This window comes from Postia placenta (genome assembly GCF_002117355.1).
Source record: "Postia placenta MAD-698-R-SB12 unplaced genomic scaffold POSPLAscaffold_1, whole genome shotgun sequence".
Lineage (NCBI taxonomy): Eukaryota > Fungi > Basidiomycota > Agaricomycetes > Polyporales > Adustoporiaceae > Rhodonia > Rhodonia placenta.
The window spans coordinates 1,727,054-1,751,966 of record NW_020169832.1 but is presented as its reverse complement, the minus strand read 5'-3'; the positions used below and the strand labels follow the sequence as shown (position 1 = coordinate 1,751,966).

Genomic DNA, 24,913 nt, shown 5'->3' with positions numbered 1-24,913 from the left:
AGAGATGACAGGAACAGCTGTAACTGACGAGGGTAGACGTAGTGCTTGAGACACATGTGGAATAGCCTATAGATGGGATATGAATGAGAGTGGATGTGCAGGGAGAGGGACAAGGCTAGTGAGACACATTATTACAGGTTCTGGACTACAAAGATGAAAACAGTATAGGCATGCGAGAAGTGACAACAGGATGCAATAATAGTGGAATATTAGCAATAAAGAGTAAAAGGACAATATTCCTGCCAATGACAATAGATGAAGGAGCGGGAATCTCTACAGAATGATGATACACATCAAGGAGGGTGGCGGCAAACCAGGAGCTGCAGCGAGAGAAGCACCAGTAAACGGAATAGATATGACGACGACGGTGAGATGAGAAATGCACCCTAGGTCCCACTTGCGAAGCGAGAGCCGACTCCCGTACGCGCTCTTGGTCTGTTGACAACGCCGACTTTGACACCGACCTTCCTCAAGTCTTCGAGACAGTTGCCGCTATCAGCATTGGGACGTCCGACGTTGCCCCTGCCGCACGTCGAGCAATATGGTGCGCTGTTCTCCTCTGCGCGGAGGTCGTCTACTTCCGCCTTCAGGTCGCGCACCTGCCCCTCGAGTTCCCAAATTTGCCGCTGCCAGGCCCGCCGTGCCATCAGAATCTGCTCCTGCAGCGCCTGAACGGCTGGGGACTGATCATCGTGAGCAATCATGGGAACGTTCTTATCATCTGAGGCGCTCGGATATGACTTGACAGGGAAATCAGGGCTGAGCGGCGAGATGGCCGTAGTACCAGTAGTCGGTGTGCCGTAATCGACGTCCAACGACGGGCGAGACATCGCACCAGGACTAAGCTGATCTGCGAGACTCGGGCTGAACAGCGTCGACACAGGCCGTAGACTGAGCGCAACAAAGTCCGACATGCCGGGCGGCGCGCTGTTGGGTATATGCGGCACCTCGGATGCGGCACTCGTGAACGAGTCACTCGCGGTGGGTGTAATGGTCACCGTGTGCCCATGAGGTGAGTACTCGCTGACAGCTGAGAAAGGCACAGGAGGATGCAGCCTCGACGTATTGACCGACGTCGGCGAAGTGACGATCGACAGGCCCGGCGCGTTACGTCTTGCACTCAGCTGACGCTCCCTTGCAACGACCGACTCCTTCGAGCCGGATGCCTCCGAACGCGTATCCGACGAACTCCCGGAATCCGCGTTAATGGAGCCGACCTCCCCAAGAATGGAAGGAGACAGTGACGGCACGGGGACACGCGGGGTCGAACCCTTGCGCGATCTAGGCGTCTGCGATGTTGTAGACGAAGACGTCGCGACGGTATCGCTCGATGACATTGACGGGACTGGCGGCGGAGGAGAGTACAGCGCGCGATCGCGCTCCTTCGCATTGAACAGGCGCATAAACCCACTTTTCTTGCGCTGCACCATCCGCGCGGGTACGCTACTCCCGGTGCCGTCTCCAGGCATCGGCGGGCGCATGGCGAACTCTGCCTTCGCCTTCCCGCCGCCCGCGCTAGTGGAGCGTAGTCGCGACTCGGTATCAGCGCTAGCTTGACCTTGACACTTCGACGGGCCAGCCGCAAGCGAGCTCGAAATGACGGGGTTGGCTGTCGCACTGCGGGACCGCTCCCGCGCCTGGGCCTGTGCCTCCTCCAGGGAAATGAGCTTTATAGAGGACGCGGCAGAGCCTTCATTCCAGCCTGGGAACGCCGCTACGGGATTTGTCCCAGAGACGAGCTTCTGGTCTTTACTCCGCATGTTCGGGCTCTTCTCCTGTACGCCAATGGACACGGCCGCGGCTCCATTAGGATGGCTTACCGGCGGAGGGGGCAGAGGGATCCTGTGTGAAGCGATGGGGCCCGAAATGCCTTTCCCTTGCACGCGTGTGGGAGAGTAGTCGCCTATGCTTTGGCTGACGGATGAGAGCGATGTTACAGGCGTCAGAGACGATACCGTCATATTTGACCGCGACTGGAACATGCTACTCGTAGTGGTTGTGTCGGTGAGCGTGGCGTTGGAGTCACTACTATTCACGTTCGAGTTCCCAGACAATGCTGACGAAGGCGGGTGTTTCGGAGACGGTAAAGGCGATATCGGTTTTGGCGCCGCCGCCCGAGACACGAGCGCTGGATTCGCGTAGGGATGGAAATACTCGTGCTGAGGGGTATTGGGAGTAGGCGATCGTGAGGAGTTGTCGGAATACGTTGCCTCGACAGGCGAGAGCTGTGCAGGGGACATGGTACGCATGAGACGTGACACGGGAGACGTGTTTCCTGACTGCGGGGGTAGTGGAGGCAGACGCGTGTCAATAGCCTCCAGGTTGTGACTCAAAGTATTGGTATTGGAGGGTGTGCGGGAGCGCAAGCGCGAAATTGACAACTTGTCTCGCAACGTGGGCTGAGGAGATGCTCCCAATGCAAGGGATGTTGACGACATGGAAGCCTGCGCGAGAGCCCTGGAGTGAGGAAATTCAACATCATACAAAGCTGATGCATATCGCTCAGGATCACTTACATCAAGGTGCTGCCATTGTTCGTAAACTCAATCGACTGCTTCGGCTTCCCTTGAGAGCGATTTGATTCGGTACTGGGTCGTTTCTCCGAACTGTTCTTGCCCAATCCCCAGACCCTCTTGCCGGTTTCAGTCTTCTTGGTCTTGGACCGTCTCGAACTAGAGGGCTCTCGTTCCTCTTCGTCCGGGTCGTCGTCCTCGCCAAGCTCCCAAGGCGCGCGAGAGTGGACGGTCATTTTGGGACCGTAGGTGCTAATTCTAGGGAGTTCCTCCTCAAGGGGTGAGAGGTCGTCATCCTCATGGGAGTTACTGTATGCGTAGGTAGAATGAGAGTCGTCATCAAGATCTAGGCTGCTCTCATCGGGGAGAGAGTACAATCGCTCCCGGTCAGACATGGGCGAACGCGGCTGGGACGGAGGACCGCGGGCCTGTACAGGCACGACGAAGTCGAAATTGCCATCGAGCTGCTTGTCCACGGGCCGGGGCGAGAAGTATGCGCGACTGTACACGGAAGGGGAATCGGAGAACTCAGACAGGGAAGGAAAGCGACCATGGGGGTCGGCGCGGGCGGCACGCTGGTCAAGCAGGTGGCGGACATGGTCGTCTCTGTCTGGAGGGGGATTCATGACGTTCATAAGGCCTGCTGAGCTCGAACGACGCGGCGTCGAGGGCGACGTGGACGACGCCGACGACGAGGGGGCGATGGGAGGAGGGAAGAGGATACGATCCGCGCTTGCGCCTGAATCCAACTCCTTGCGGTTTAGCCTTCAGAATCGCACCCGCGCAAACACACGTCAACACACATCCATCTTCTGAAACCCCGTCCTGATGGCTCGTCTTCCGATTCAAACTTACTCCTCTTTTTCCTCGTTACCCCAGAACGCCCTGCGCAGCGCATATGGCACTGGATAGACGGCATTGACGCATGCCCGGATGGGACATGCCGGCGCTGTGGTGGGAACACGGTGCAGATCACATCATGCCTCGGGCAGCAGTTTGGCCAAGATACAGGGTGTCCGAACGATGTACATATTATCTGACGCATCGTATCAAGATGCCAGTTTTCAGGTCCCACGCACGGATGTTGGCATCTCTTGTGTGGCGCTGCGGCGGCCAGCACAGGGTGGTTTGGCGGTGAGCCAAGGCTGGTGCGGCCAGGCAGGCAGCGGATACAGGTCTCCCGATCCCATCTGAAAAACAAATTGGTCGCCTATCGGGCCCTCGTGGCAGATGCGCATATCCTGATTTAGACAACCCGCCGCATCAGCGCCCGTGCAGTTTTGCCCACCAGATCCTGTCCAGCGCTATTCTCCTACGGTCATCATGGCTGCATCCGACATCGTCCTCACCGACGTGCAAGTCGACAATACGTCGCCACAGCACATCCATGTTGACTCCGAAACACCAGATGCCGTTCCCTTAGCATCTTCATCGCGTGGGCGAGTGTCCGGCAAACCATGGAAACCTCAAAAGACAGCGACTGTGTACGCATGCACTCCTGTTTCCCACTGACATCATGCTCACTTACAGGCAGCCGCTCTCTCATACCAGACGGTGTCAAGACCAAGAGCTGGGAGGACCGCATGCAGAAGACCCAAAAGCAGAAAGCGATCAAGCAGCTGCAGACAGAGCTCAGTGAGGAGAAGAAGGCCGAAAAAACACGGTACGTACTGCCCGTCTGCGACTGCGCATCACAGCATGCTGAATCTGTTACACATCAGGCGGCGAGAGATCACCCTCGAACGCAAAAAGGCAGCGGAAGAGCGGCGGAGGCTCGAGGAGGACAAGGCCAAGGCGCGTACCGCTGATTTTAACCATTCCCATCCATCTGACGTATACCCGAACAGATGGGCGCACGAAAGGCTGCACGTCTCCGCCGCAGGGCTGGCCGGACCAAGAAGATCAACCACTGAGACGCTGTGGTACTGTGGTACAGGAGGCATTCACGTCTCGGTTGCCTTCATCTCCTTCGGGATGACAATTCCGAATATATCACCCCATATTGTTACCATCTCGGGCTGCGTTTGGAATCCGAGTGGTCTCGAGACCCATATACGCCAACTAGAGCACGCCACATGCCCGAGCAGGCATCGTTTCAAGAAATTGTATAAATTGGCATGTTGGTCAATATTCCCCGATCACGACCTTGGTATCGCTTATGTCCGACTAGCCAGACTGCATTGTACCTGAGCATGCCACAGCCTTGCTGCGCTTGTACTATGGTTAGGAAGGAGTTGCTCATGGCCGCATTCGCAAGCCTCGGGTTCACGAACCACTGCGTCTTTTTTCATGATTCTTGCGTCAATCGATGCGTTGGGATCTTCTATACCACTGTAAATATCTTCAGCGCAATACAATAAGTGGTGTTTGTATCGGCACAAATCCGCGAGGACGACTCGTTTTGGGGGGGTAATAGGCATAGAGTTGCTCAAATCGTCACGGCATGTCACGGCGACAAGTTCACACTCCGACGCGGTAACGCCCGCTAGCAGCGAGACGAGCATGGTCTTGCAGACGCATCTGTGCGACATGCCGAGCGGAGTCTAAACCACAGTCACATCCAGCCACAGGAGCAAGACGATCTCATCCACTATGCTTGTCTACATTGTACCTCAAGTGCTATAAAGTATCGGGCTCATCGATATACATATATATCAATAGAGAATGAAGATTGAAAGCTTCCGGGATGAAATTCTCATCGCAATCGGGCGAGATCTGGTTCGATATTTGCGTACACTGGTGTCAAAATGCCTTGTCGAGCGTGCTACTCTTTCCACATTCCAGATTTTTTCATTTCGGTGTCATGGGTGCATCCATAGGGACTATATACACTCTCACAGATTTTTTGGGATTTAAAATGAAAATGTGGAAGGCTGTACAAGGTGGTTTGAGCAACTCTATGCCTTGAGAAACTCCCTACCCCCATAGTATCTGACGCCTTCGACTATTCGTTGTACTCTAGATCCGGTTGGTAATCCAAAGTCCTCGTGTGTTCATCGTCGGTGTGATGTCTTCTCGACGTGGTTACATTGAGGGCCGATTTCCAAATCACTGAAGTGCATTTCGTGGGGTTCAGTTGACATCTAAGTGCAGCACAGGTAAGTGCGACCTAGAGCATCATCGCATGACGGACTGTCACATTATGAAATCGGCACTGATACAGTCCGGTGAGCTACAGCAGCCAATTTATGAAGGCTGAGTTGCTTTTGATGACACATGCCTGACGTTGCGGAGCAGCAGGAGCAAAGATCATGAGAACGACCGAGAGCATGAACATGATGGATACGGAAAATAATTGTTAATATGCGAGCAAACCCATGAAAGACAGTCCGAGAAAACGTCTCTAGAGCGCCCAGCTCGCGTCCACTTCTCCCGGTTGCACGAACGGCTTGTCCAGCCCTGCGACCACGCTCTCACACAGGGGACAGCTGGCGGCGAGGACATCCTCCAGCTCGCGCCGAAGCCGCTCCGTCTTCTCCGCATCCTTCTCCCCGCCGCCTCTCTTCGCACCTGCACCCGCCCCCGTGCCGATGCCCGGTATCCAGCCCGCCGGCGCGGTCACAACGCTCGCGAGCGTGTCCGGGCTGATCAGGTCGCGCAGGCGGTCGCCCGCGGAGAGCAGGTTCCGCCCGAGCGAGTTGGCGCCGCGCGTGTGGCCTTGCCCAATGCCAAAGTTTGCAGAGAGGAGCGTACGCTGGACGGCGGGCTGCCGTGGTGGGGGCGTCCCAGCACCCAGCGTGGGGTTCGTAATCGCGCTACGGTCGAGCGGGCCCTTCTGGGAGCTCTTGACGAGCTCATTCTGTAGCGCGAGAATGCGCCGGAGGGCATGGGAGGGTAGGAATTCTTTCGTCTGGGGGACTAGTCAACATGCATTAGGGTTTGGATTCCGACGCGCGACTCACCAAACCGATCAAGCAGTCCGCGTGGAATGTATGCTGGCATGGGAACACATAGAACTGTCTTGTGAAGAGGGCCTGACCACAGACGGAGCATTTCTCCGTCGAGTCGATCGTAATGAACCTCTTTGAGAGTGCAGCGATGTCCTGCTTGATAGCCTCCGCGTTGCGCGTCGCCTCGTCCATGTCCGCCTTGAGGGTGTCGATGTGCGCAGCGTATCCCTCGAGCGCATTGCAGATTTCGTCCTTGAAGTCGTCGATGACGACGAAATCGGGGAAGAACGGCAGGATATCCTCGATCTTGAGCAGATCGGTATTCTCAAGGAAGCGCATGGCCCTGCAACAGTCAGTTAGGTCACACAAGGTCAATCAAGAAGACTATGGCAACTCGCATCTTGATATCTTGCTTGTCCTGCACGACATACTTCGCGATCTTCAGCCACAGCTTCTTGCGCAGCTGCTCGTCGTCCTCAGGCATGTCGGCATTGATCTTCGCCAGCTCCAAATCGCCCTTCTCGAGCGCAAGGTCTACGCTGCACTCGTACAGACCCATCTTAGAGTATATGTGCACACATGGCTGGGTTCGGCCCGCCTGCTTGCACAGTCTCAGAGCGTAGTCGAGGTCATAGTACGGCTTGCCGGTGAGCGGATCTGACGGCGCTGAGGACAAGAATCGTAACAGTGGGCCATCATCGTCGGAGTGACTGGCTGAAGATGATCCGGATGATGATGAGGGAACAAAGGCGTAGAAAGTAATCATGAGATTGTGGATAGTCGGTGATGTGTTGCCTCGCTCAAAGATAACATGGTTGAGATACCGGACGGCTTGATTAGGGGAGAGGGGATCTCGGGGTGCATGTTGTAGGCGAAGGAGGGCGGGAACAAGGCGGAGTGGGACCAATGCTTGCTGGCGCAGCCAAGAGTCGACTGTCTCTTTGGGTGCTTGCCGTATGAGCACAGGCCCGAACCGGTAGTAGAGCTCTAGGTTGGACTACGGCCGAGTTGAAGAGATGTTCATTGATGTGTCACCAAAACAGCACGCACCTGGCGGTTAATCACGTCAATTGCTTTCGCCCATTCCTCCTCCATGATCCAATGCTCGACGACTCGCTCAAGGTCACTAATGACCGTCGCGTAGTGCAGATACATGTCGGTGCGGCCATGGCCCAGAATCAGTTCGTAGACTGTTTTCGGATCCAGGTTCGCCTACAAATCGTGGGCGTCAGGCATGCAATCTGTCGGCTCATTAGTCGTGTCACCTTGTATGTCTGGAGGAATTGGCGCAGGTCGTCCTCCAGTATAGTGCGTTCGGCATGCAGATTATCTACATCATGCGAGACAGACTCGGAGGCGATGAGGTCGTCGAGCTCGTTGCATTTGCTCAGGTAGAACTCTACGAGCCAAGTAGCGAGCATCATTCTCTGTGATATATCCTATTGGTTGAGGCAGTCAGCATTAATGCCTGACATTACTGCGCAGGATTACGAGCTTACAGTCTTCTTGGTACGCTCAAGCCGGGATGTTAGATACGACCGCAGCGCATCTCGTTCACCAACGTCCAGGAATTTCAGCGTCACTTCCTCGAAGCTAACGGAACATTGCGCGTAGCATTGCGCTGCTTGGAAGTACCTTCCTTCGTCAAAGAACGCCCGTGCTTGCGCAGACATGACGTGATCTCTTTGGCTTGCGGTCTACGTGTACGTCAACAAAGCATGGGCTACTAACGTATCTAAACTCCTACCTTGGCATATCGCAGTGCTGCATCGTAGTTTCCCTTGTCTAGGTATATTCGCCACACATCACGGTGCTCATTTGTGACGACGAGCTCGAAAAGCGATTGGTCGGTATACACCCAATATGTACCGCGCACGGGATCTGCCGCCATTCCTTTGACACCCTCGTTTGGTTTCTGGTGCGAGCCACGAGAAGTCAGTGTCTCATTTCGCGCAACAGAATAATGGCGGACATACCACAGGCAGCATCTCCTCGTATGACATCTGCTCGTTCAGGCTAGACAGGCTGACGACACGGTCATGGTAGAGGAGCACGAAGTGGAACTCTGTCAAGGCCATAGATAACGGGACGTCCAACGACCCAGACGCCTGCGCGGGGGATGCAGACGGAGAGGTTAGGACAGGGTATGGGAGAAGCTGCGCTCCATCGATGAGGTCGTCGGATGTAGACTCAAAGTTCAACATTCCGTGGTATATTCCAGGCGCTGTAGAGTGTCAGGACTTACAGTGTCATCAGGATACTGTTGGGCTTACTGGTCATCCATGCCAAGCTCCTGGGAAGAGAGTTGGCTTGGCCTGCATCAGAGCCGTATGTGTGCAGCTCAGAATAGTCAACATTCCCCGGGAGCTCGGAAAACTCTGTGTGATATGAGTACAACTAGCTCGTGTACCAGTATGCAGACTGACTTTGGGGCGAGTCTCGATAGCTCGCGAATAGACCGAGGAATACTCTGCCATTGTCGTCTGAGCGGCGGTCTGGCGCGCCCACAAACTGGTATATTCGTGATGGTGTTGTGACAATCACAAGGGCCTTCCGTGGGTCTGAAGGCGGGAAGAATTCGAACTTCAAGCCGGTCACTGGTTGTCGCTCCGGAAGGGTCAGCACGGGCTGACAATACCGTTCTTGTGATTTGAAGAAGTCCTCTTCGGCGTCCAGCATGGCTTCGTATATCGTTCCATTCCTCGCACCGATCAGTATCTCCCGCGTTGAGGTAGAGTGGGCGGAGGCGAGCAACGCCGCCTTGTTCCACGCTACGCTCTCAATGACCATCTTGAAGTTCTTCAGCTGCTTTGGCTTCTTCCAGCCTCTGTACAGGTACCAGTTCTCTCCGGTCAGCGATGTAACAAGGAGATGTCGGCCAGAGGGATCCAAGAAGAGCTTGTGAATCAAGAATTCCGTGGGCTTGCGCGGGATCGGGATCTTGACGACCTGCTCGGACCGCGAAAGCTCTATCTGCACAATGAAATTGTTTGAGAGGCCCATGGAGAGGACATCTGAAGAGACGACAAGCGACATGAGGGGTGCCGGGAGTGTGTATTGGACGCGGCTCAGGTCGAACAGCGGCGCGGCCGGTGCTACATCGGGCTGGTCCTATAGCTAATGTCAGGGGTTGCAGTAGCACAACGGAGATGTTTGCGCACGGCGAGACCAATACTATTCATTTGCGCTTCCTCCTCCTCGTACGGAGATGGCTCGAATCCCTCATACTGCACCTGAGGTAGGGTTCCATAGGAGAGTCCGGGAGCCGAAGCGTGCTCTACGTCTGAAGATCAGACAGAGACATCAGCGCAGTGGCGGTATAGAAGATGAAAGATGCGGACATTCGTCAAACATAATGCCCAACAGGATGAGGACGCGCCGTGTGTTTTGCCTGCTGGGGTAGTGATCGTGACGCACTGCCAGTATACATGGGCGCTTACGCGCATCTACATGCGCGTCGGGGGCACGTGCTTCGTGGTAATCGCGCGGACGAGCAGGTCAGTCGCGTAATGGCGCGGGCATTCGGGACAGCGACCATGGCTGGATGGGCTTCTCTTAGATACGCAGTATCCTAACCATCGACTGCAATATGAGCGCAGGCGTCGGTCGCATAGTCCTCGGCCTGCACGGCTCGGAGGCGGTCTTCTCTGAGATGTCTTCTGCTTATCCATTGAAACTGCTGTCTCCTCGGATCGAGCAACAGAACGTATCCGTCGTGTACATCCTCAGTTATGGTGGTGGGCTGGTGGGGGGAGATCGGATCGAGCTTGGTGTCGAGGTGCAAGAGGGTGCGGTTCTCGTCATGTTGTCTCAGGTGCGCAAACCTCACATCGAGAACGCACGATGGTACTGAGTCTGCTCTCAGGGATCGACAAAAGTCTTCAAGAGTCGACCAGGACAGCGACTCTCTGACGTCTCGCAAGGGACATCGTCAGACGCCATCACGACCCAAATCATGGATGTCACAATCGATTACCGGGGGATGCTTTTTCTTCTCCCAGATCCCGTTACGTGCTTCGCCTCGGCGCGATACAATCAAATACAAACGTTCCGACTGAAAGGCGCCGCTAACGCCGTAGTGCTGGACTGGATCACCTCTGGGAGACGGTCTCTTGGCGAGGAATGGGACTTCTCGCGGTACTATAGCGTCAACGAGATCTGGTCCAACGACGAGCGCGTTGCCAAAGACATTACGCTGCTCGAGGAGCAGGAGCCGGCCGACCCACCACTGTCTCAGCGCACACTCGCCGACACACTGGCACCGTACTCCTGTTATGCGACTCTTCTCATGTATGGTCCCCTGGTGCAGAGCACAATTCGGCCGATCTCTGGGGAGTATGCAAACATATCGGTCTTCAAGCACTCGACGCCGCCGGATCTGCTTTGGTCCTTCAGTTTGGTACGCGAGGGGAGAGGGTGTGTGGTCCGAATAGCAGCGAAGGAGACCGAGGACGTGAGGAACTGGCTTGGCGAGAGGCTGAGGCCGCTTGAACGGATATTGGGCAGCGATGTCTATCACCAGGCGTTCGGCTAATCCAACACCGTATTTGAATTCGGAGTGACCGACAGCGGAGCCAAGATATGCGCCCCTGTGCCCAGCCACGGAATGCCTGTAAGTGCACATTCCCTCATCTGCGCAGAGTCTCTCTGGCACTGGGAGCGCGTCCTGGGGAACTTGACGCACCGTGTCACGGCTACCGCGAATTTGACTCGATCGGAGTGATCTGATCGGGGCGCCTTGCAAACGATATCCGCCTCCCGCGTCTCCGCTGGGATAGCTGTAGTTCGATTTTGCGCCAAGCGAGGCCAATCCAGACGCGTGTGTCCCATGACTCGTCGCTATCGCCCACACAACTCCACCCGTTCACGAAGTTTGTTATCGGCCCAGGTAATACTTAAGATGAGTCGCCCTGCAGCTGCGCTACTTGTCTGCTCGCCTTCGTCATGTCCGACAAGTCTGCGTCGGTCGAGAAGGGCTGCCCAGATGCCGAGATCCTCTCCGTAGCTCCGGAGAATGTCTACCGCCCTGATGTTGATACGTCGGGTGTAGACGAGAAGCGGCTGATGCGTCGAATGGACTGGCGTACAGTCCCATGGCTTGCGCTTCTGTACTTCCTTAACTTCCTTGACCGAGGCAACGTCGGCAATGCCAAGGTATGTCTCTGCGGATCCAAGTGTGCACTGACTATATATACTAACCGCGCATAGCTGTATGGCTTCACGACGGACCTGCACATAACAGACACCCAGTATTTGATCGCACTTACGGTCCGTAATGCGTATTCGTATTTGCGCTCATTCTAACGTCGAAGCAGGTTTTCTTCTTCCCATACGCAGTGTTCGAGGTGAGCACAAGCGCAAGTCCGGCGGGAGCGTAGCAGCACCCTAATGTACTACTCGAAGCTCCCCAGCAATATCGTCTTGAAACGTTTGCGTCCGTCAAGATGGCTCGCGTTCATTATGTTCGTGTGGGGAGTCACTATGGTAGGCAAACGTTAGCAAGTCTTCCTCATCTGTTTTTGACCGTTATGTGACAGACAATGCACGGAGTCATCAAGAATTATGCAGGTCTCGTCGGTATGTTGGCTCAGTGAATGTCGTCAATTGACTATTCTAACGGGCATACATAGGTCTCCGCGTGCTGCTAGGGCTTGCCGAGGCTGGGCTATACCCGGGCATTGTCTACTATCTGTCTTGGTGCGTTTACTCATCGCCAAACGCGTTATGATGGAGCTCATGAGATGCCCGCAGCTGGTATAAACGCTCCGAGCTTGGCACGCGAGTAGCTCTCTTCTTTACTTCCGCGACGATCGCCGGAGCCTTCAGTATGTTCATCACCTCTCGCCTACTCACATTGCCAACTGGTCGCGCACGCATACTTCAGGTGGCTTCCTGGCTGTCGCCATCAACAAGATGGACGGAATCGGTGGAAAGCCCGGGTGGGCATGGATCTTCATCATCGAGGGTCTGTTCACCGTCGTTTGTGCTCTCGTGACCCCCTTCATCCTGCAAGACTTCCCCGACACGGCGAAGTTCATTAGTGAGCCAGAGCGTAAGTTGAAGCCAAACCTCTGAAAAGCCTACTGCTCATATAGCTGTTGTTGCGCTAAGGTGTCTGGGTGATTCGGCGCCTGCAGGCAGACATGAAGTTCAGTGCCGGAGGGGAGAGCTTTAAGTGGAAGTACGTCAAACAGAGCTTGACCGACTGGAAGACGTGGTTAGCTAGTATGTTCGCTCTACTGCCGTGCCGTTTACTCCACGCGTGATTGAATGCTGATGCTTCAACGAACAGTGGGTATCTACATGGGCTTGTATGTGTCGCCACTGCTGGTCTCAATTCGGAACGCTGACAATAGTGCAGCGATGGCCCGCTCTTTGCATTTTCCCTTTTCACACCCACAATTATCAACGAGGTACGCGCTCTAATATAGATTTCAGTAGCCAATCGTACTCATGTTGGGTTCAGCTAGGTGAGCCGTGAATAACGCTGCAATTTGCAGACAATCAGACCTGCAATGGGATACAGGATACACTTCCACTGATGCCAACCTCCTCTCCGTTCCGGTGTACGTGTGGGGATGCATCGTCACTGTGATCGTCGGTTTTGTGGGAGATCGATATGGGAAAAGAGCAGGGATCAATTTGTGCGTTCCGTCTCACCTGAGCGCTCCCCACAGATTTACTGAATGTGTGGCCGTCTCTGCAGGATTCTCTTTGGCACAGGTATACCTAACATATATTAGTACCTCTCACGTCACGATTCTTGACGACTGGCTGCAAACAGGTCTTGTCGGGTACATCATCCTGATTGCGTCCACGAACCCAGCGCTCTCGTACTTTGCCGTATATCTGGCCGTTGCGTGAGTGACACCGACCCGATGAGATTACGCGTGGCTGACAGTTTTATCAAGTTCTATATACCCAACAGTCCGTATGTATTCACCATTTCTTCTCTTGTGAATCAAGCATTGATGTCAGATTTCTCTCCCAGCTAACTCGGTGTAAGGAATCATCTCATTGTCTTGATGCTCCCCGCCGCTGATTTCGCTTCAGTGCCTGGGTATCCAGCAACGTGGAAGGGTCCTACAAGCGCAGTGCGACGCTGGCCATGGCCATAGGATGGGGCAACATCAATGGCGCCGTGAGCTCTAACATCGTACGTAGCTCGCCCACCTGGTTGGACAAGAACTCAGGTTTTTGCATCGGAATTCTCTAGTACCGTGCAGTTGACAAGCCATGGTACCGAATGGGTCACGGCGTTGTGCTCGCCTACATCGCGATCGGTTGGCTATCCTCACTCGCATTCTATTTCTTCTTGAAGCGCGAAAATGCCCGTAGAGACGCGGGTGAGCGCGACGAGGTGATCGTAGGTGTGGACAACAAACACGCCGACGAGAAGAATGGCACGTACGAGAGCGTAGAGCATGCGCGGATGGACAAGGGCGATGAGTGGAGCGGTTTCCGGTATTCATTATAGTGTACGCTCCTCTGGCCACAGTATGCTGCGATGATCACGAATCAAAAAACACGACGAACGAGGAGGTATCTGACGCGGAAGGACCGTGAGCAATCATTGTGCGTGAGTTGTGCTGTAAGGTACGTAGATAGATACAATGCAGTGATACAAGCGGTTGCGCCCAGTCTAACGTGAAGCCATTCGACTGATCATGAGCAACAAAACACAGACATCAAGAATGAGCGCCAGCATCATAGCCTTGGCTGCTCCGGCAGGGGGCTTGCAGCTGGTGCTGGTGTGGGCTCACCCGGCGCTTCAAGTGGCGGAGGCGCACTGCGCTCCCGACTCCTGTTCTCGTCCAGCCACTTGTCCATCGCATCTTTGCGGTTAGCGAACGGTCTGTGACCGAGAAGGTCAATCATGTCCTCTCTGCAAAATGTTGAGATCAGACGTCCTGTTGCGCCACGGGGGCGATCAGACATACCGTGTAATGACCTCCTTCTCAAGCAGCAGTTTCGCCACCTTCTCTACATCCTCCTTGTGCTTGGTCAGGAGGTCTGTGGTGCGTTGGTGTGCGTTTCTGTAATGTGTAGACAATAAGCGAATGTCATACACGTATGCAGGACAAACACGTACACAATCATCTTCCGCACTTCTGCGTCCAGCATCTCGCCGGTCTTCTCACTGAAGGGCTTCTGCCAGCTTTCCCCACTTGCCTGCGCCCCGCCATAACTAACGGGACCGACCACAGTGTTCATACCGTAGTTGGCGACCGCCTCAAAGGCCATGCGAGTGATCTTTTGAAGATCGTCCTGTGCTCCTGTAGTGATGTTCTCTGCACCAAAGAATATCTCTTCCGATACACGACCACCGAGTGTCATGCATATCCGGTCCAACATTTGCGGGGTGGATAGGAGATACCGATCAGGCGGTAGATACTATGAGAAAAATGAGCCTATTGATACAATAGTAAGGAGGAAAATGTGACATACCTGAGCGTACCCAAGCGCACCGACTCCGCGCGGGATGATGCTAACCTTCAGTAACGGATCTGCATGCTCCAAGAACCATCCACAAATTGCGTGTCCAGCTTCATGGTACGCGACGGTCTTCTTCTCATCTGGGCTCAACAATCGGCTTTTCCTCTCCAGTCCGACAATTACGCGCTCAATGGCACTCTCGAAATCTGACTCCTCTATCGCTTCATGGCTGTTACGCGCAGCATGCAACGCAGACTCGTTGCAAACGTTGGCAATGTCAGCGCCGGAGAATCCAGGCGTCAGGACAGCAAGCTTTTCCGCGAACGTGTCCGTCTCTGGCAGGTTCTTGGAGAGCTTGAGGGGACCAAGATGTACCTTGAAGATACCCTTGCGGCCGCCAACGTCAGGGCGGTCGATGGTAATGTGCCTATCGAAGCGACCAGGGCGCATCAGCGCAGAATCGAGAACGTCAGGTCGGTTGGTACCGGCGAGTACGACGACATGCTCCTGAGTACCGAAACCGTCCATCTCAACGAGTAGCTGATTGAGAGTGTTCTCTCGTTCGTCGTTGCCGCCTAAGCTGCCACGCTTTCCACGAGCCTTCCCAATGGCGTCGATTTCGTCAATGAAGACGATTGACGGAGCGTTCTTCTTCGCAGATGCGAACAAGTCGCGGACACGGGAAGAACCCACACCAACGAACATCTCAACGAATTCAGAGCCGGAGACGGAGAAGAAAGGGACATTGGCTTCGCCGGCGGTAGCCTTGGCCAATAATGTCTTGCCCGTACCTGGAGGCCCAGACAGGATGGCACCGCGAGGAATCTTGGCACCCAGCTTCTCGTATCGCGCAGGCTCTTTCAGGAAAGAGACAAACTCCATGATCTCCTGCTTCGCCTCGTCCATTCCGGCGACGTCCTTGAACTTGACCTTAACGTCCGTGTCCTTGTTGAACATCTTAGCACGGCTTTTGCCAATACTGAAGATACCGCCGGAAGAGCTGGAGCCGCCGCCGGCTCTTCGCGAGAGGTAGAAGAGGACACCAGCGAAAAGGAGTGTGGGGCCGAAGTTGAGAAGGTAGCTGAAGGCTGATACCTCGTCGTGGTATGCGACCGGTATCCGTTCGTGTGACGGAATGCCCAGCTCCCTCTGCGCCTCGTCCAGCTTACGCTCGAACGCCTCTACGGACCCGATCGAGAAATGGTAGTCCCCTCCTCCGACGACAGCAGTAGGGTACATGGTACCAGTCGCATTTGAGTGCAGTTTGACTCGGACTTTGCTCCGGTTGACGACTATGAGCTTGTCTACCAGACCCTTGTCGAGGAAGGCGGTGCGGAACTCCTGCCAAGTGATCTCCCTGGAGCCGGTCGACGAGGTATTAGAGAGGGCGTAGAAGATAGCGGCGGTGGTAGCAAGGAGCGCGAGCTGGTTAGCATTGAAGCCATTGGGATTGCCGTCCGGCGGTGGAGGTGTTTGCTTATTTGATTGCTTCTCGTCGCGCCCGGACTCCTGTTTCTCCCCAGCCTGCTTTTGCTGTTGGTGGTATCGCTGAAAGAAGCCCTCGAGACCCTTCAACGTCTCCTGCCGGCGGTCCGTATCCTTCTGCGCATCCTCGGAGGCCTTCCCCTTTCCCTCCACCTCGCTCTGCTCTTTCTCCTTCTCCTCAGGCTTCTTGTCGTCGTTCGGCTTCTGCTCTGGCTGAGGAGGGGGGTCGGACGGCGTAGCGAATGTGCGAGTCCATCGTGTTCGTGAGACAGGAGCTATACGCCCTCGACGGAGAGCAGCTGCACGAAGAGAACGGCTGAGCATGTGAGATGGAGGTGAGAGAGAGAGTTGTGGTGGATGCGCTCGCCGCCGCACACGCAATAGACCCGCCGAAATCCTACCCGTCGTCCGACCGGCCATGACTAACTTAGACCCTATGATAGGGTTGGACTCTCACGTGGCAGACGCGATTCAGCCCGAGAGTGTTCGGACCTCGTTCACAAGTTCAGAATCAACTCCCAGGCCATTGAGTCTGCTTGGATTTCCGATTGACCTTTATATGCGTCGCCAATATCGTGCGGATAAAGACAGATATCCGTACACTGCTCTGAAAGCCCCGTATTTCGTAATCTCATACATCATGGTAAGTAACGGCGTAATCATTCATGGGTCCATCATCGTCTGTACCTCCTTCATCCTGCTATTTCCAAGAGCACATCGAGCTTCATACCTGGCCGTCGATAATGTTATCGGGAGTCGGCGCCGAATAGCTCGCATAGCAGTCATAGGCGTAATTGACCTCAGCAATCCGCTCCTGCATACCCTTCACGAAGTTGTCAAACAGGCACAGACCATCTTCGTTAGGTGTTTCGCAGTGCGCGATTCCGGTAAGGGGTACTGCCCCGTCATTGAGCAGGAATCTGATGTATGACTCCGTCTTTGAGTCATGTGCCGCCGCGGACGCGGGGCAAGACAAGACCTGAGCAACAAGATTGGAACTGAAAGGAGCAATCTCGTTGACATGGTACGTCTGTATGAACTATACATCAATGTTTCGACTCATTGCAGACTGCAATGCGACAGACCTGGTAGACAGGGATATGGTCAATGGGTAGAGGCCCATTCGCTGCCAATGTAGTGAAATTCAACGCTGTAATAACTGGGCAGATGTTCGTTAACGACAGGTGAATCATCTATCAAGATAACCATGACTCACTGCTAGCGATAACAGTGTCATGGGTAGCATCCGCATAGATTGGTTGGTTCAATGGGAATGTGATGGTGCTACTGTCCAGCGTGCCATTCATGTTAGTATCGAATTTTGTCGGAAGCGTCTTCGTGAGGCGAGCGACCAGCTCCTGGACGTAACCGATGCCCATCGCCGCGGCAGTGGGATTTCCGGGCCCATTACCATACCAGAAAGACAAGTCTGAGAAAGGTAAGTGTCAGATAACGAATGGGGATCATACATTTCACGGTACTCGCCAATGGAGTACTCGAAACCCCTCCATTCCTCTTCAGTGAACAGCTCACAGAAGCTAGAATACCCCAATGCCACGGTCTCGTACGCGCACATTTGCTGCATCCCATAGACAACGCTGGGTGTCAGTTGTACACCGGTGACGTACTGCTGCAGTCGTGCGGTGGTCTCTTTGAGATAGATCTCTGTCCAGTTCCCGGATGTCCAGCCGCCAATGTTACCGCCAACGGCATTGCCGGAGTCTGGGCAGGCATTCGATGGCGCAAGCGTGTTGTTATAGCCTCCAGACTCGATGATGATCTCTTCGTGATATGCTGTCAGGTACTCAGGGGCACCGAAGAATCCGACGGCAAAGTTCAGTCTAAAAACAAGTTGTTGATGCGAACGCCTCGACAACAGCGGTGCCGACTTACAAGGTCTTCTGCATTCGATCTTCAATATCACATTTATCAGTTTTGCGACAGGCACCGATCCAAAAGACGGATCGACATACCTTCCGAAGTTGTCCGGAAGACGGGAAGTTCGGTGAAACCGTTCAATAGTTCGCCATACTTGACTCTGAAGGCCACACCGAGATCTAGACTATAGCTTCGTGGGTCACGCGTCCGTTTGTAAGTCGTGATGCACTGACCACTGTTTGCGGCCGAAGGGGGTAAGAATCTCCGCCCCAAGCTTGTAAGTCCAAGTGCTGAGGAACTCAAGGGGGCCTGAGAAGCTGAGTCTGCTGTTGCGTTCCGTGGCCGCGCTGTGCAAGAGAGCCGCGAACTCGCTTGGCTGAGATCCAGACGTCGGGTACCTCGCTCCGTGACGAAACAGCAGATGGACCTGTTCCAACTCGCATCCCGCAGGTACCTGGGGAGACGTGTTGGGAAGACCAAACGCGCCACCAACGGAATAGGCAGGACCGAGGTTTCCCCAATGATGCATCAGGTCAAAGGCTGGCCCTGAGGTCGTGTATTGGTTAGACGGGGCGACGAGAGGGTACGTGTCGAATCTCAATGCAGCTACTGGAGCAGTTGCTATGGCCTGCGCCTCGGCTCCGGCTGTATTCAGGATGTCAGCACGCGCGAGGCGGCATGCGAACGAGGTGTGCTCACTTGGAGTAGGGCCAAGGAACCCGACCACCGATGCATTTGGAAAGAGAGATGCATACTCTGTGATAGTGGCTCCCGGCGGTGGGAAGACCGCAGACTGGGTAGACCCCACATACGGTGCTGCAGCGGATGCCGGCGGAGCAGGGGCAGCTAACGCAGATGGCAGAGCGCTGAGGAGCAGCAGGAGAGGCACCATGTTGTCAACTGGTCGTGCACCTGTGAGGCCGGGAACCTCGGCATTGGAAGCAGATTATTTGCGAATTTATACTGCGAGCGTGAGGAAGCTTGGCTCGACGTCGAAAGTCGGGCCGCCTTCGCTCGTGCGCATCCGGTCTACGGGACTCCGGGGAGCAGGCATCTGAGGCTCCCATGTTGATGGGCGCCCATGTTTCACCAAGATTTTTGGTCGAACAATCGACGTACCTGATCGCACTGGGACGCACGGTCGTCGCTATGACCAATCGGCGAGCGGGGTCGGCGTTGGTCGTGTCTCAACTTTCAACAGCCAAGGGTCCATATTGGCCGTCAGTTTGGGTTCAATCGGCTTCTCGTCGCGACTCAATTCGGCCCGCCAAGCATTACGTACCGTGTCTATTTCCTCGTCACTTCGACCTTCGAAATCCAATGCACGAAATGCCTCCGGATTCTGCGAAGAGCAGCCATTTGCCTGCTGAGCATCGTGACGATGTCTACTACCGTTATGCTGTTGGATGTAATACCTTTCTTTGTGCTGACGATGACGAACAGTGACACTCCATCAAAGTGACTCGGAGCTATGTACGCCTCCGTTATTGCCGCGTATTGAGATCGGAGTCGGAATCGATGTTCCCGCGTCGCTCCTCGACCCTGCATGAAGGATCTGGATTGCTATCTTCGCCTCACGTGCGTTGTCGACCATATACCCTACGAAGACACGAGGCAGAGCATGTGAGTTTAGAGAGGCACAAGAACTCGAGCGGTCGTCTTCGATATGCGGTAATGGCCACGGCAGCTTCGGAAAGTTACTTGCCAATAGAACTAGCGGACGCAAGGCGCTATCTTTTGGACAGAACATGCGACCTGCCAGCAAAAACTTTCGCAGACTCGATTGTGTATATCATCATAACGCACATTCGTCAGTTCGTTTTGCATCTGGTGTCATCAGATGAGGTTACATGCGCACGACAGAGACTCCGACGCACGCATCGACCCCCTCCCCCTAACGCCTCACCGAATCATCCTTCCGTCAATAATCGTGTCCGGGTTAGGAATCGTGTAATCCCCCAAGCAGTCGTAAGCGTAGTCAATCTCCGCGATGCGCTCCTTCATCCCCTGCACGAAGTTGTCGAGCAGACACAGACCGTCCTTATTCGGCGTCTCGCAGTGGGAGATGCCCGTGAGCGGGACCGCGCCGTCGTTCAGGAGGAAGCGAATATACTTTTCCTTCTCCTTGGGCGTTTCGGACGCTGGGCAGGACAGCACCTGGCCGACAAGGTTTGATGAGTAGGCCGCAATGTCTTGCACGTGGTAGGTCTGCAAACGACCAATGAGCACACGAGTGAGGCAACGGTTTGGGTAACGTACCTGTCCCACGGGAATGCGGTCCCAAGGCAATGGCCCATTGGCAGCCATCGTCGTGAAATTCAATGCCGTAATGACTGGAGAACAATCAATGAGTCGCGATGCTCTGACAAAGTGGATCAGACATACTACTAGCAATCACCACGTCGTGTGTGGCGTCAGCATAGATCGGTTGATCGAGAGGGAACGTGATGGGGTTGCCATCCAGCGTCCCATTCAAATTCGTGTCGAAGACCGTGAGAGGGGTCTTCGTGAGACGCGCGACGAGCTCCTGGACGTAGCCGACGCCGCGAGCAGCGGAATTCGGACTACCTGGACCTTGGCCGTACCAGAAGGAGAGATCTAGAATGAATCCCCATGCTCTGCCTGAGCCTATCTTCGAGGCCTGGCAAGCATAAGCGACCCACCGATGGAGTACTCAAACCCTCTCCACTCCTCCTCCGTGAAGAGGCCGCAGAACTCAGAATACCCAAGCGCGACGGTCTCGTACGAGCACATTTCCTGCATCGCATAGACATCGTTCGGGGTTAGCTTATAGCCCTTCAGGTATCTCTGCAAGCGCTTCGTTGTCTCTTTCAAATAGATCTGGGTCCAGTTGCCTGATGCGTAGTTGCCGATGTTGCCTCCGACATCGTTGTTGGCGTTTGTGCATGTCTCGTACGGCGCAAGAGTGTTGTTGTAGCCTGTGGCCTCGATGATAATCTCTTCATGGTAGGACGTGAGGTATTCAGGTACACCGAAGAAACCGACTGCGAAATTGGAGCTGGTCAAGATGTCAGGATCAGGTTGCCACTTTGTAAACTTTGGGCAGGGTGACATACAGCGACGCTACCATACGGTCTTGAAAGAAAATGGCGAGTTAGAAATAATGACACAGGTCACAGACATCTCACTCATTGAAGTCGTTCGGAACACGGGGATACTCGTAAATTTGTTCAACAGGTTACCGTACTTGACACGGAAGCCAACGCCAAGGTCGAATCTGAGATGATGCGCAAAAATGATATCACTTTGTGGGATGCAAATCCCTACTTGACCGTGATGCTTACGGTTGCTCGCGGCCAAATGGAGTTAGGACATCTGTACCGAGCTTATATGTCCAGGTGTTCAGGAATTCCAAAGGGCCGGTCGCACTGAAGCCCCTGCCGTTCGTCGCTGCAGCATGGAGCGCCGTGGCGAATACGCCAGGTGAAGAGCCTGCAGTGGGATATCTCGCTCCGTGACGGAACAGGATGTGCACCTGCTCGAGGTCGCAGCCCGCCGGGATCTGGGGCGAAGTTTCCGGGAGTCCAAAGGCACCGCCGACGGAATACCATGGTCCCAGGTTCCCCCAGTAGTACATGGGGTTGAACGCAGGACCTGCACCAGCATACTGTTCTGAAGGGGCTATGATCGGGTACGTGTCGTAATTGAGCGCGGCGACGGGAGCGGTCGCGATCGCCAATGGCTCGGCTCCGGCTGGTGAATTGTACGTGAGTATGATGCATTTTTCACGGAGCCTGGGACTTACTGGGAGTGGGGCCCGGGAAGCCTACCTGCTCTGCGTCTGGGAAGTAGTTTTCGTTGAGCGTAAACGTAGCATCAGGAAGCGGGAACGTCGCAGTAACGGTAGAGCCCACGAATGCCGAAGCCGACTCGGCTGGGGCAGCGATTGCCAGAGGCAAGACACCGAGGAAGAGACACGCCGCAAGCATAGAGTGCGTACAGCCGACTCGGGGAGTCCTGGTGCTGGGGACGAGGGCTACATCCTACGCGTATTTATGTCTTTTACGCGACCTGCGAATGAGCTGCTCTGTTTGCCTGATCTGAACACCGACCCCGCGGAGCTAACAGCACGAGTATTGGGAGGACCAATCAGTGATACGAATAGCAGGCTCGACTCGAACGTGCAGGAACAAGTCAACAAATTACTTGACAGCCATTTGGAATGTCAACGCTATTTATATCGATGGCAAGGAACGCGAACAGTAATAGCACGGCTACTACTCAACTTGGGCGCTTGTCTCTGATCGCATCATTACACCACGTGGAGCAGCAAGTAGGAACTGGAACACGCATCGTCTACTCATACCGTTCAGTGCACACAGGCGGATTCCAGACGGTCCTTGCAGGCATCCGAAAAGTGCTTGAGTTCCCGTTACATAACATCTTCCATGCTCAAGTCGATGGCCCTGTGGGAATCGCATGGCCTCACGACTTCTCCAATATACCCCATACAAGTCCGGTATCCGAACCTTCCTGCGCAGAGCAGCGTATCATGATTACGTCCGCTTCGCGACTCCTGGTGAGCATTCTCTAATACATACGTCAGTCACAGGTTCCTCACCGCTCGCACACGTCGACCTTCTAGGCGGAACAGCCCGTATCCCTCTCAACAGTCCGAAAGTCATAGGCGCGGTCACATCGCGCGGGGAAAGACAGTACGTCACGTTTAACAACGCCTCACTCACGTCTCATCTTGCGCTTCAATAGACAACAGGAGGACTTCTATGCCTACGTCGCGCTCTCTCTAGATCCTGAGGAACTTCGGCTCACACTAAAGAAAGCCCTACACGTCGATTGGGATCCATCAGCCATCCCGCAGATCCTCGCCCGTCAGGTTCTGTTTGTTGGAATATACGATGGACACGGCGGGTCAACCGTCTCCCAATTCCTTCGTCAAGAACTCCACGGCCTGCTCGAGAACGTCAACAAATCCCAGATCCCCGACGTTTATGTTTGGGCAACAGAACTGGGCGGATACTTCAAACGCTTTCGCGGCGGCGTGCTCGCCCCATGGGTGCGTCCCAACGCCCCAGAAGCGGCCACGAAGATGGATCTGGAAGCCAGGGCGACGCTTGCCTTCTTCGAGGTATAACTTCTACAAGCATCGAATTAATGCAATTGGCGGTCTAACGCGGGTGGCGCAGGTGGATAGAACGTTGAGTATAGAGCAAGCTGCTCATACCTGCGGGGCGACGGCTTCTGTCGTCCTGCTACAGTCTCTTGATGACCCCTCACACCCATTCTTCATATCAAGGAAGCTTGCCCTGACTGTGGCGCATGTAGGGTATGCGCCATGTGTCTTTACAATCTGAATCAAACGCAATGACGCCGTTCCAGTGACACCCGGGTCATCTTAAGCAAGACGGAGAACGGGGAGGTACTGCCTATGACCGAGAATCACCACGCCGACACGCGGGTCGAGGCTACGCGTCTCCGACGAATGATGAGCTCTAGTCAGGCCATGGATTCGTTTGGTGAAGTTCGGTAAGTTCTGCCGTCTTCTGGCTTCGTGACCCCCAAGCTTGACCTTTTGGTACGTCGCAGGTGGATGGGTGCTCTAGCTAACACTCGCAGGTCAGATCAATTCCTCTGCGTATCCGTCAGAACATGATTGAACATTCGAACACTCTAACGCAGCCTGGGAGACCTGCAGTACAAGCGCTTTGGCGTCACCCCCGAACCCGAGGTTCGCACGAAGCTACTCGACGGTCAGTCGCTCTCATCCCCCTTCCAGTGGCTCACAGCCTGCTCACGCAGTTTGCGGGCGCACAGGCTCCGCGTACTCCCACATCACTCTCGTCTCCGACGGCATCTCGTCCGTCGTCTCTGACAACGAGATCAGCGACCTCGCGCGCGGCGCGTCCACGCCGCAGCACGCGGCCCAGCGCATACTGCGATTCGCAGAAGACATGGGCAGCGACGACAACCTGACCGCGCTCGTCGTTCCTCTGGCCGGGTGGGGACACATGACCGGAGAGGACCGAACGCGGGACCTCCGGGAGTACAGGCGTCGGCGGATGGAGGGGTCTGAGCGGCAGAAGGCGAGGTGGATGTGAGGATCATGTTATTGAGTTTGGGGCCGAAAGTGGTCTAGACATTGTTCGCCGTATGTATTCCATCCACTATTGTACACATACTATAGCTACATTCGCCGATGCAATTTACAACCTTCATATTAGAAGATGGATCTCGTTGGGGACTATGCAGGTTCTGAGCCGTTTGTGATTGATAGTACGAACCTTCTGATATTCGCCGCGCAGACGCCGGCAGCTAATACTTGTCGCACGTTCAGGCTACTTGAAACATAGCGATTTAGGGTGTGAGTGAAATAGACTTCAGCATGTACACCCAAGTCGCCGACACTTGGCACGGTGATATATCATTTGGGCTTGTTACCGTAAAGCGGTGTTACATTATTTGACTGTGGCTACCGCAGTGTTCCCAAGCCATGTCCTATGTCACGTTTAAAATCCACATCGACGAATAGACCTGTGGCAGCGAATCGCTTTTGAGAGTAGTGGAGCCCTGAAGGCCCCGTGATTGAGACTGCATGATCCTCTGTAGCACTTGAAGCTTGAAGCTTGAAGCATCAATATTCGCCAGAGCTTCCTTTTGTCTTCTTCCTTCCAACGCTTATCGGCACCGTAATACTGCAACGATAGCCATCGGTGCACCGGGTACAGCGGCGCG

At 54.7% G+C, this 24,913-nt stretch overlaps 9 protein-coding genes across 9 annotated transcripts; 4 read left to right on the top strand and 5 right to left on the bottom strand.

Moving 5' to 3' along the window:
* Nucleotides 1-25: 25 nt before the first annotated feature.
* Nucleotides 26-3,322, bottom strand: POSPLADRAFT_1072322 (hypothetical protein; the record flags this gene model as incomplete). The annotated part of the gene is made up of 3 exons (XM_024482508.1): nucleotides 26-2,457; nucleotides 2,517-3,265; nucleotides 3,317-3,322. The coding sequence occupies 3 exons, from the start codon at nucleotides 3,320-3,322 to the stop codon at nucleotides 387-389; spliced, it is 2,826 nt and encodes a 941-aa protein (XP_024344172.1). The 3' UTR covers nucleotides 26-386.
* Nucleotides 3,323-3,836: 514 nt separating this feature from the next.
* On the top strand, nucleotides 3,837-4,873 carry POSPLADRAFT_1176173 (hypothetical protein; the record flags this gene model as incomplete). The annotated part of the gene is given in 4 exon segments (XM_024488403.1): nucleotides 3,837-3,997; nucleotides 4,048-4,176; nucleotides 4,235-4,673; nucleotides 4,688-4,873. 4 exon segments carry the CDS (start codon nucleotides 3,837-3,839, stop codon nucleotides 4,871-4,873), a joined length of 915 nt encoding a protein of 304 aa, XP_024344171.1.
* Nucleotides 4,874-5,856: 983 nt separating this feature from the next.
* Nucleotides 5,857-9,833, bottom strand: POSPLADRAFT_1068456 (hypothetical protein; the record flags this gene model as incomplete). Its single annotated transcript, XM_024482300.1, has 12 exons — nucleotides 5,857-6,363; nucleotides 6,416-6,746; nucleotides 6,835-7,400; nucleotides 7,454-7,615; nucleotides 7,669-7,842; nucleotides 7,903-8,100; nucleotides 8,151-8,318; nucleotides 8,380-8,627; nucleotides 8,677-8,781; nucleotides 8,830-9,514; nucleotides 9,565-9,686; nucleotides 9,821-9,833. 12 exons carry the CDS (start codon nucleotides 9,831-9,833, stop codon nucleotides 5,857-5,859), a joined length of 3,279 nt encoding a protein of 1,092 aa, XP_024344170.1.
* Nucleotides 9,834-9,951: 118 nt separating this feature from the next.
* POSPLADRAFT_1037967 (hypothetical protein) lies at nucleotides 9,952-10,960 on the top strand. Its single transcript, XM_024477302.1, has 2 exons — nucleotides 9,952-10,217; nucleotides 10,269-10,960. Exons 1-2 carry the CDS (start codon nucleotides 9,993-9,995, stop codon nucleotides 10,935-10,937), a joined length of 894 nt encoding a protein of 297 aa, XP_024344169.1. The 5' UTR covers nucleotides 9,952-9,992; the 3' UTR covers nucleotides 10,938-10,960.
* A 507-nt stretch (nucleotides 10,961-11,467) lies between these two features.
* Nucleotides 11,468-13,880, top strand: POSPLADRAFT_1130525 (hypothetical protein; the record flags this gene model as incomplete). Its single annotated transcript, XM_024483964.1, has 16 exons — nucleotides 11,468-11,557; nucleotides 11,612-11,671; nucleotides 11,719-11,748; nucleotides 11,807-11,887; nucleotides 11,941-11,980; nucleotides 12,034-12,100; nucleotides 12,155-12,228; nucleotides 12,288-12,455; nucleotides 12,515-12,632; nucleotides 12,765-12,816; nucleotides 12,870-12,873; nucleotides 12,930-13,047; nucleotides 13,110-13,126; nucleotides 13,188-13,263; nucleotides 13,457-13,559; nucleotides 13,620-13,880. The coding sequence occupies 16 exons, from the start codon at nucleotides 11,468-11,470 to the stop codon at nucleotides 13,878-13,880; spliced, it is 1,359 nt and encodes a 452-aa protein (XP_024344168.1).
* Nucleotides 13,851-16,430, bottom strand: POSPLADRAFT_1164706 (hypothetical protein). The gene is made up of 4 exons (XM_024487841.1): nucleotides 14,852-16,430; nucleotides 14,496-14,797; nucleotides 14,344-14,439; nucleotides 13,851-14,288 (listed from the first exon to the last, which is right to left on the bottom strand). The coding sequence occupies exons 1-4, from the start codon at nucleotides 16,076-16,078 to the stop codon at nucleotides 14,111-14,113; spliced, it is 1,803 nt and encodes a 600-aa protein (XP_024344167.1). The 5' UTR covers nucleotides 16,079-16,430; the 3' UTR covers nucleotides 13,851-14,110.
* Nucleotides 16,431-17,048: 618 nt separating this feature from the next.
* On the bottom strand, nucleotides 17,049-19,094 carry POSPLADRAFT_1051512 (hypothetical protein; the record flags this gene model as incomplete). The annotated part of the gene is made up of 8 exons (XM_024480177.1): nucleotides 17,049-17,354; nucleotides 17,410-17,483; nucleotides 17,541-17,753; nucleotides 17,801-18,165; nucleotides 18,218-18,236; nucleotides 18,298-18,386; nucleotides 18,436-18,847; nucleotides 18,902-19,094. The coding sequence occupies 8 exons, from the start codon at nucleotides 19,092-19,094 to the stop codon at nucleotides 17,049-17,051; spliced, it is 1,671 nt and encodes a 556-aa protein (XP_024344166.1).
* Nucleotides 19,095-20,104: 1,010 nt separating this feature from the next.
* On the bottom strand, nucleotides 20,105-22,152 carry POSPLADRAFT_1030437 (hypothetical protein; the record flags this gene model as incomplete). The annotated part of the gene is made up of 8 exons (XM_024476726.1): nucleotides 20,105-20,410; nucleotides 20,462-20,535; nucleotides 20,588-20,770; nucleotides 20,866-21,221; nucleotides 21,280-21,298; nucleotides 21,352-21,440; nucleotides 21,508-21,916; nucleotides 21,969-22,152. 8 exons carry the CDS (start codon nucleotides 22,150-22,152, stop codon nucleotides 20,105-20,107), a joined length of 1,620 nt encoding a protein of 539 aa, XP_024344165.1.
* Nucleotides 22,153-22,642: 490 nt separating this feature from the next.
* Nucleotides 22,643-24,400, top strand: POSPLADRAFT_1176162 (hypothetical protein; the record flags this gene model as incomplete). Its single annotated transcript, XM_024488402.1, has 8 exons — nucleotides 22,643-22,742; nucleotides 22,809-22,878; nucleotides 22,931-23,309; nucleotides 23,368-23,507; nucleotides 23,561-23,707; nucleotides 23,768-23,797; nucleotides 23,861-23,931; nucleotides 23,996-24,400. The coding sequence occupies 8 exons, from the start codon at nucleotides 22,643-22,645 to the stop codon at nucleotides 24,277-24,279; spliced, it is 1,221 nt and encodes a 406-aa protein (XP_024344164.1). The 3' UTR covers nucleotides 24,280-24,400.
* Between the last annotated feature and the right edge of the window lie 513 nt (nucleotides 24,401-24,913).

Bases quoted from the DNA above. Each gene is read 5' to 3' on its own strand.
- POSPLADRAFT_1037967 (XM_024477302.1), top strand. From the start codon at position 9,993: ATGAGCGCAGGCGTCGGTCGCATAGTCCTCGGCCTGCACGGCTCGGAG. The intron at 10,218-10,268 runs GTGCGCAAACCT...GTCTGCTCTCAG, and splicing joins TTCTCGTCATGTTGTCTCAG to GGATCGACAAAAGTCTTCAA.
- POSPLADRAFT_1164706 (XM_024487841.1), bottom strand. From the start codon at position 16,078: ATGTACCCTACTGCTGTCGTCGGAGGAGGGGACTACCATTTCTCGATC. The intron at 14,440-14,495 runs GTACGTGTTTGT...TACACATTACAG, and splicing joins GAAGTGCGGAAGATGATTGT to AAACGCACACCAACGCACCA. The intron at 14,289-14,343 runs GTATGTCTGATC...AACATTTTGCAG, and splicing joins GAGAAGGAGGTCATTACACG to AGAGGACATGATTGACCTTC.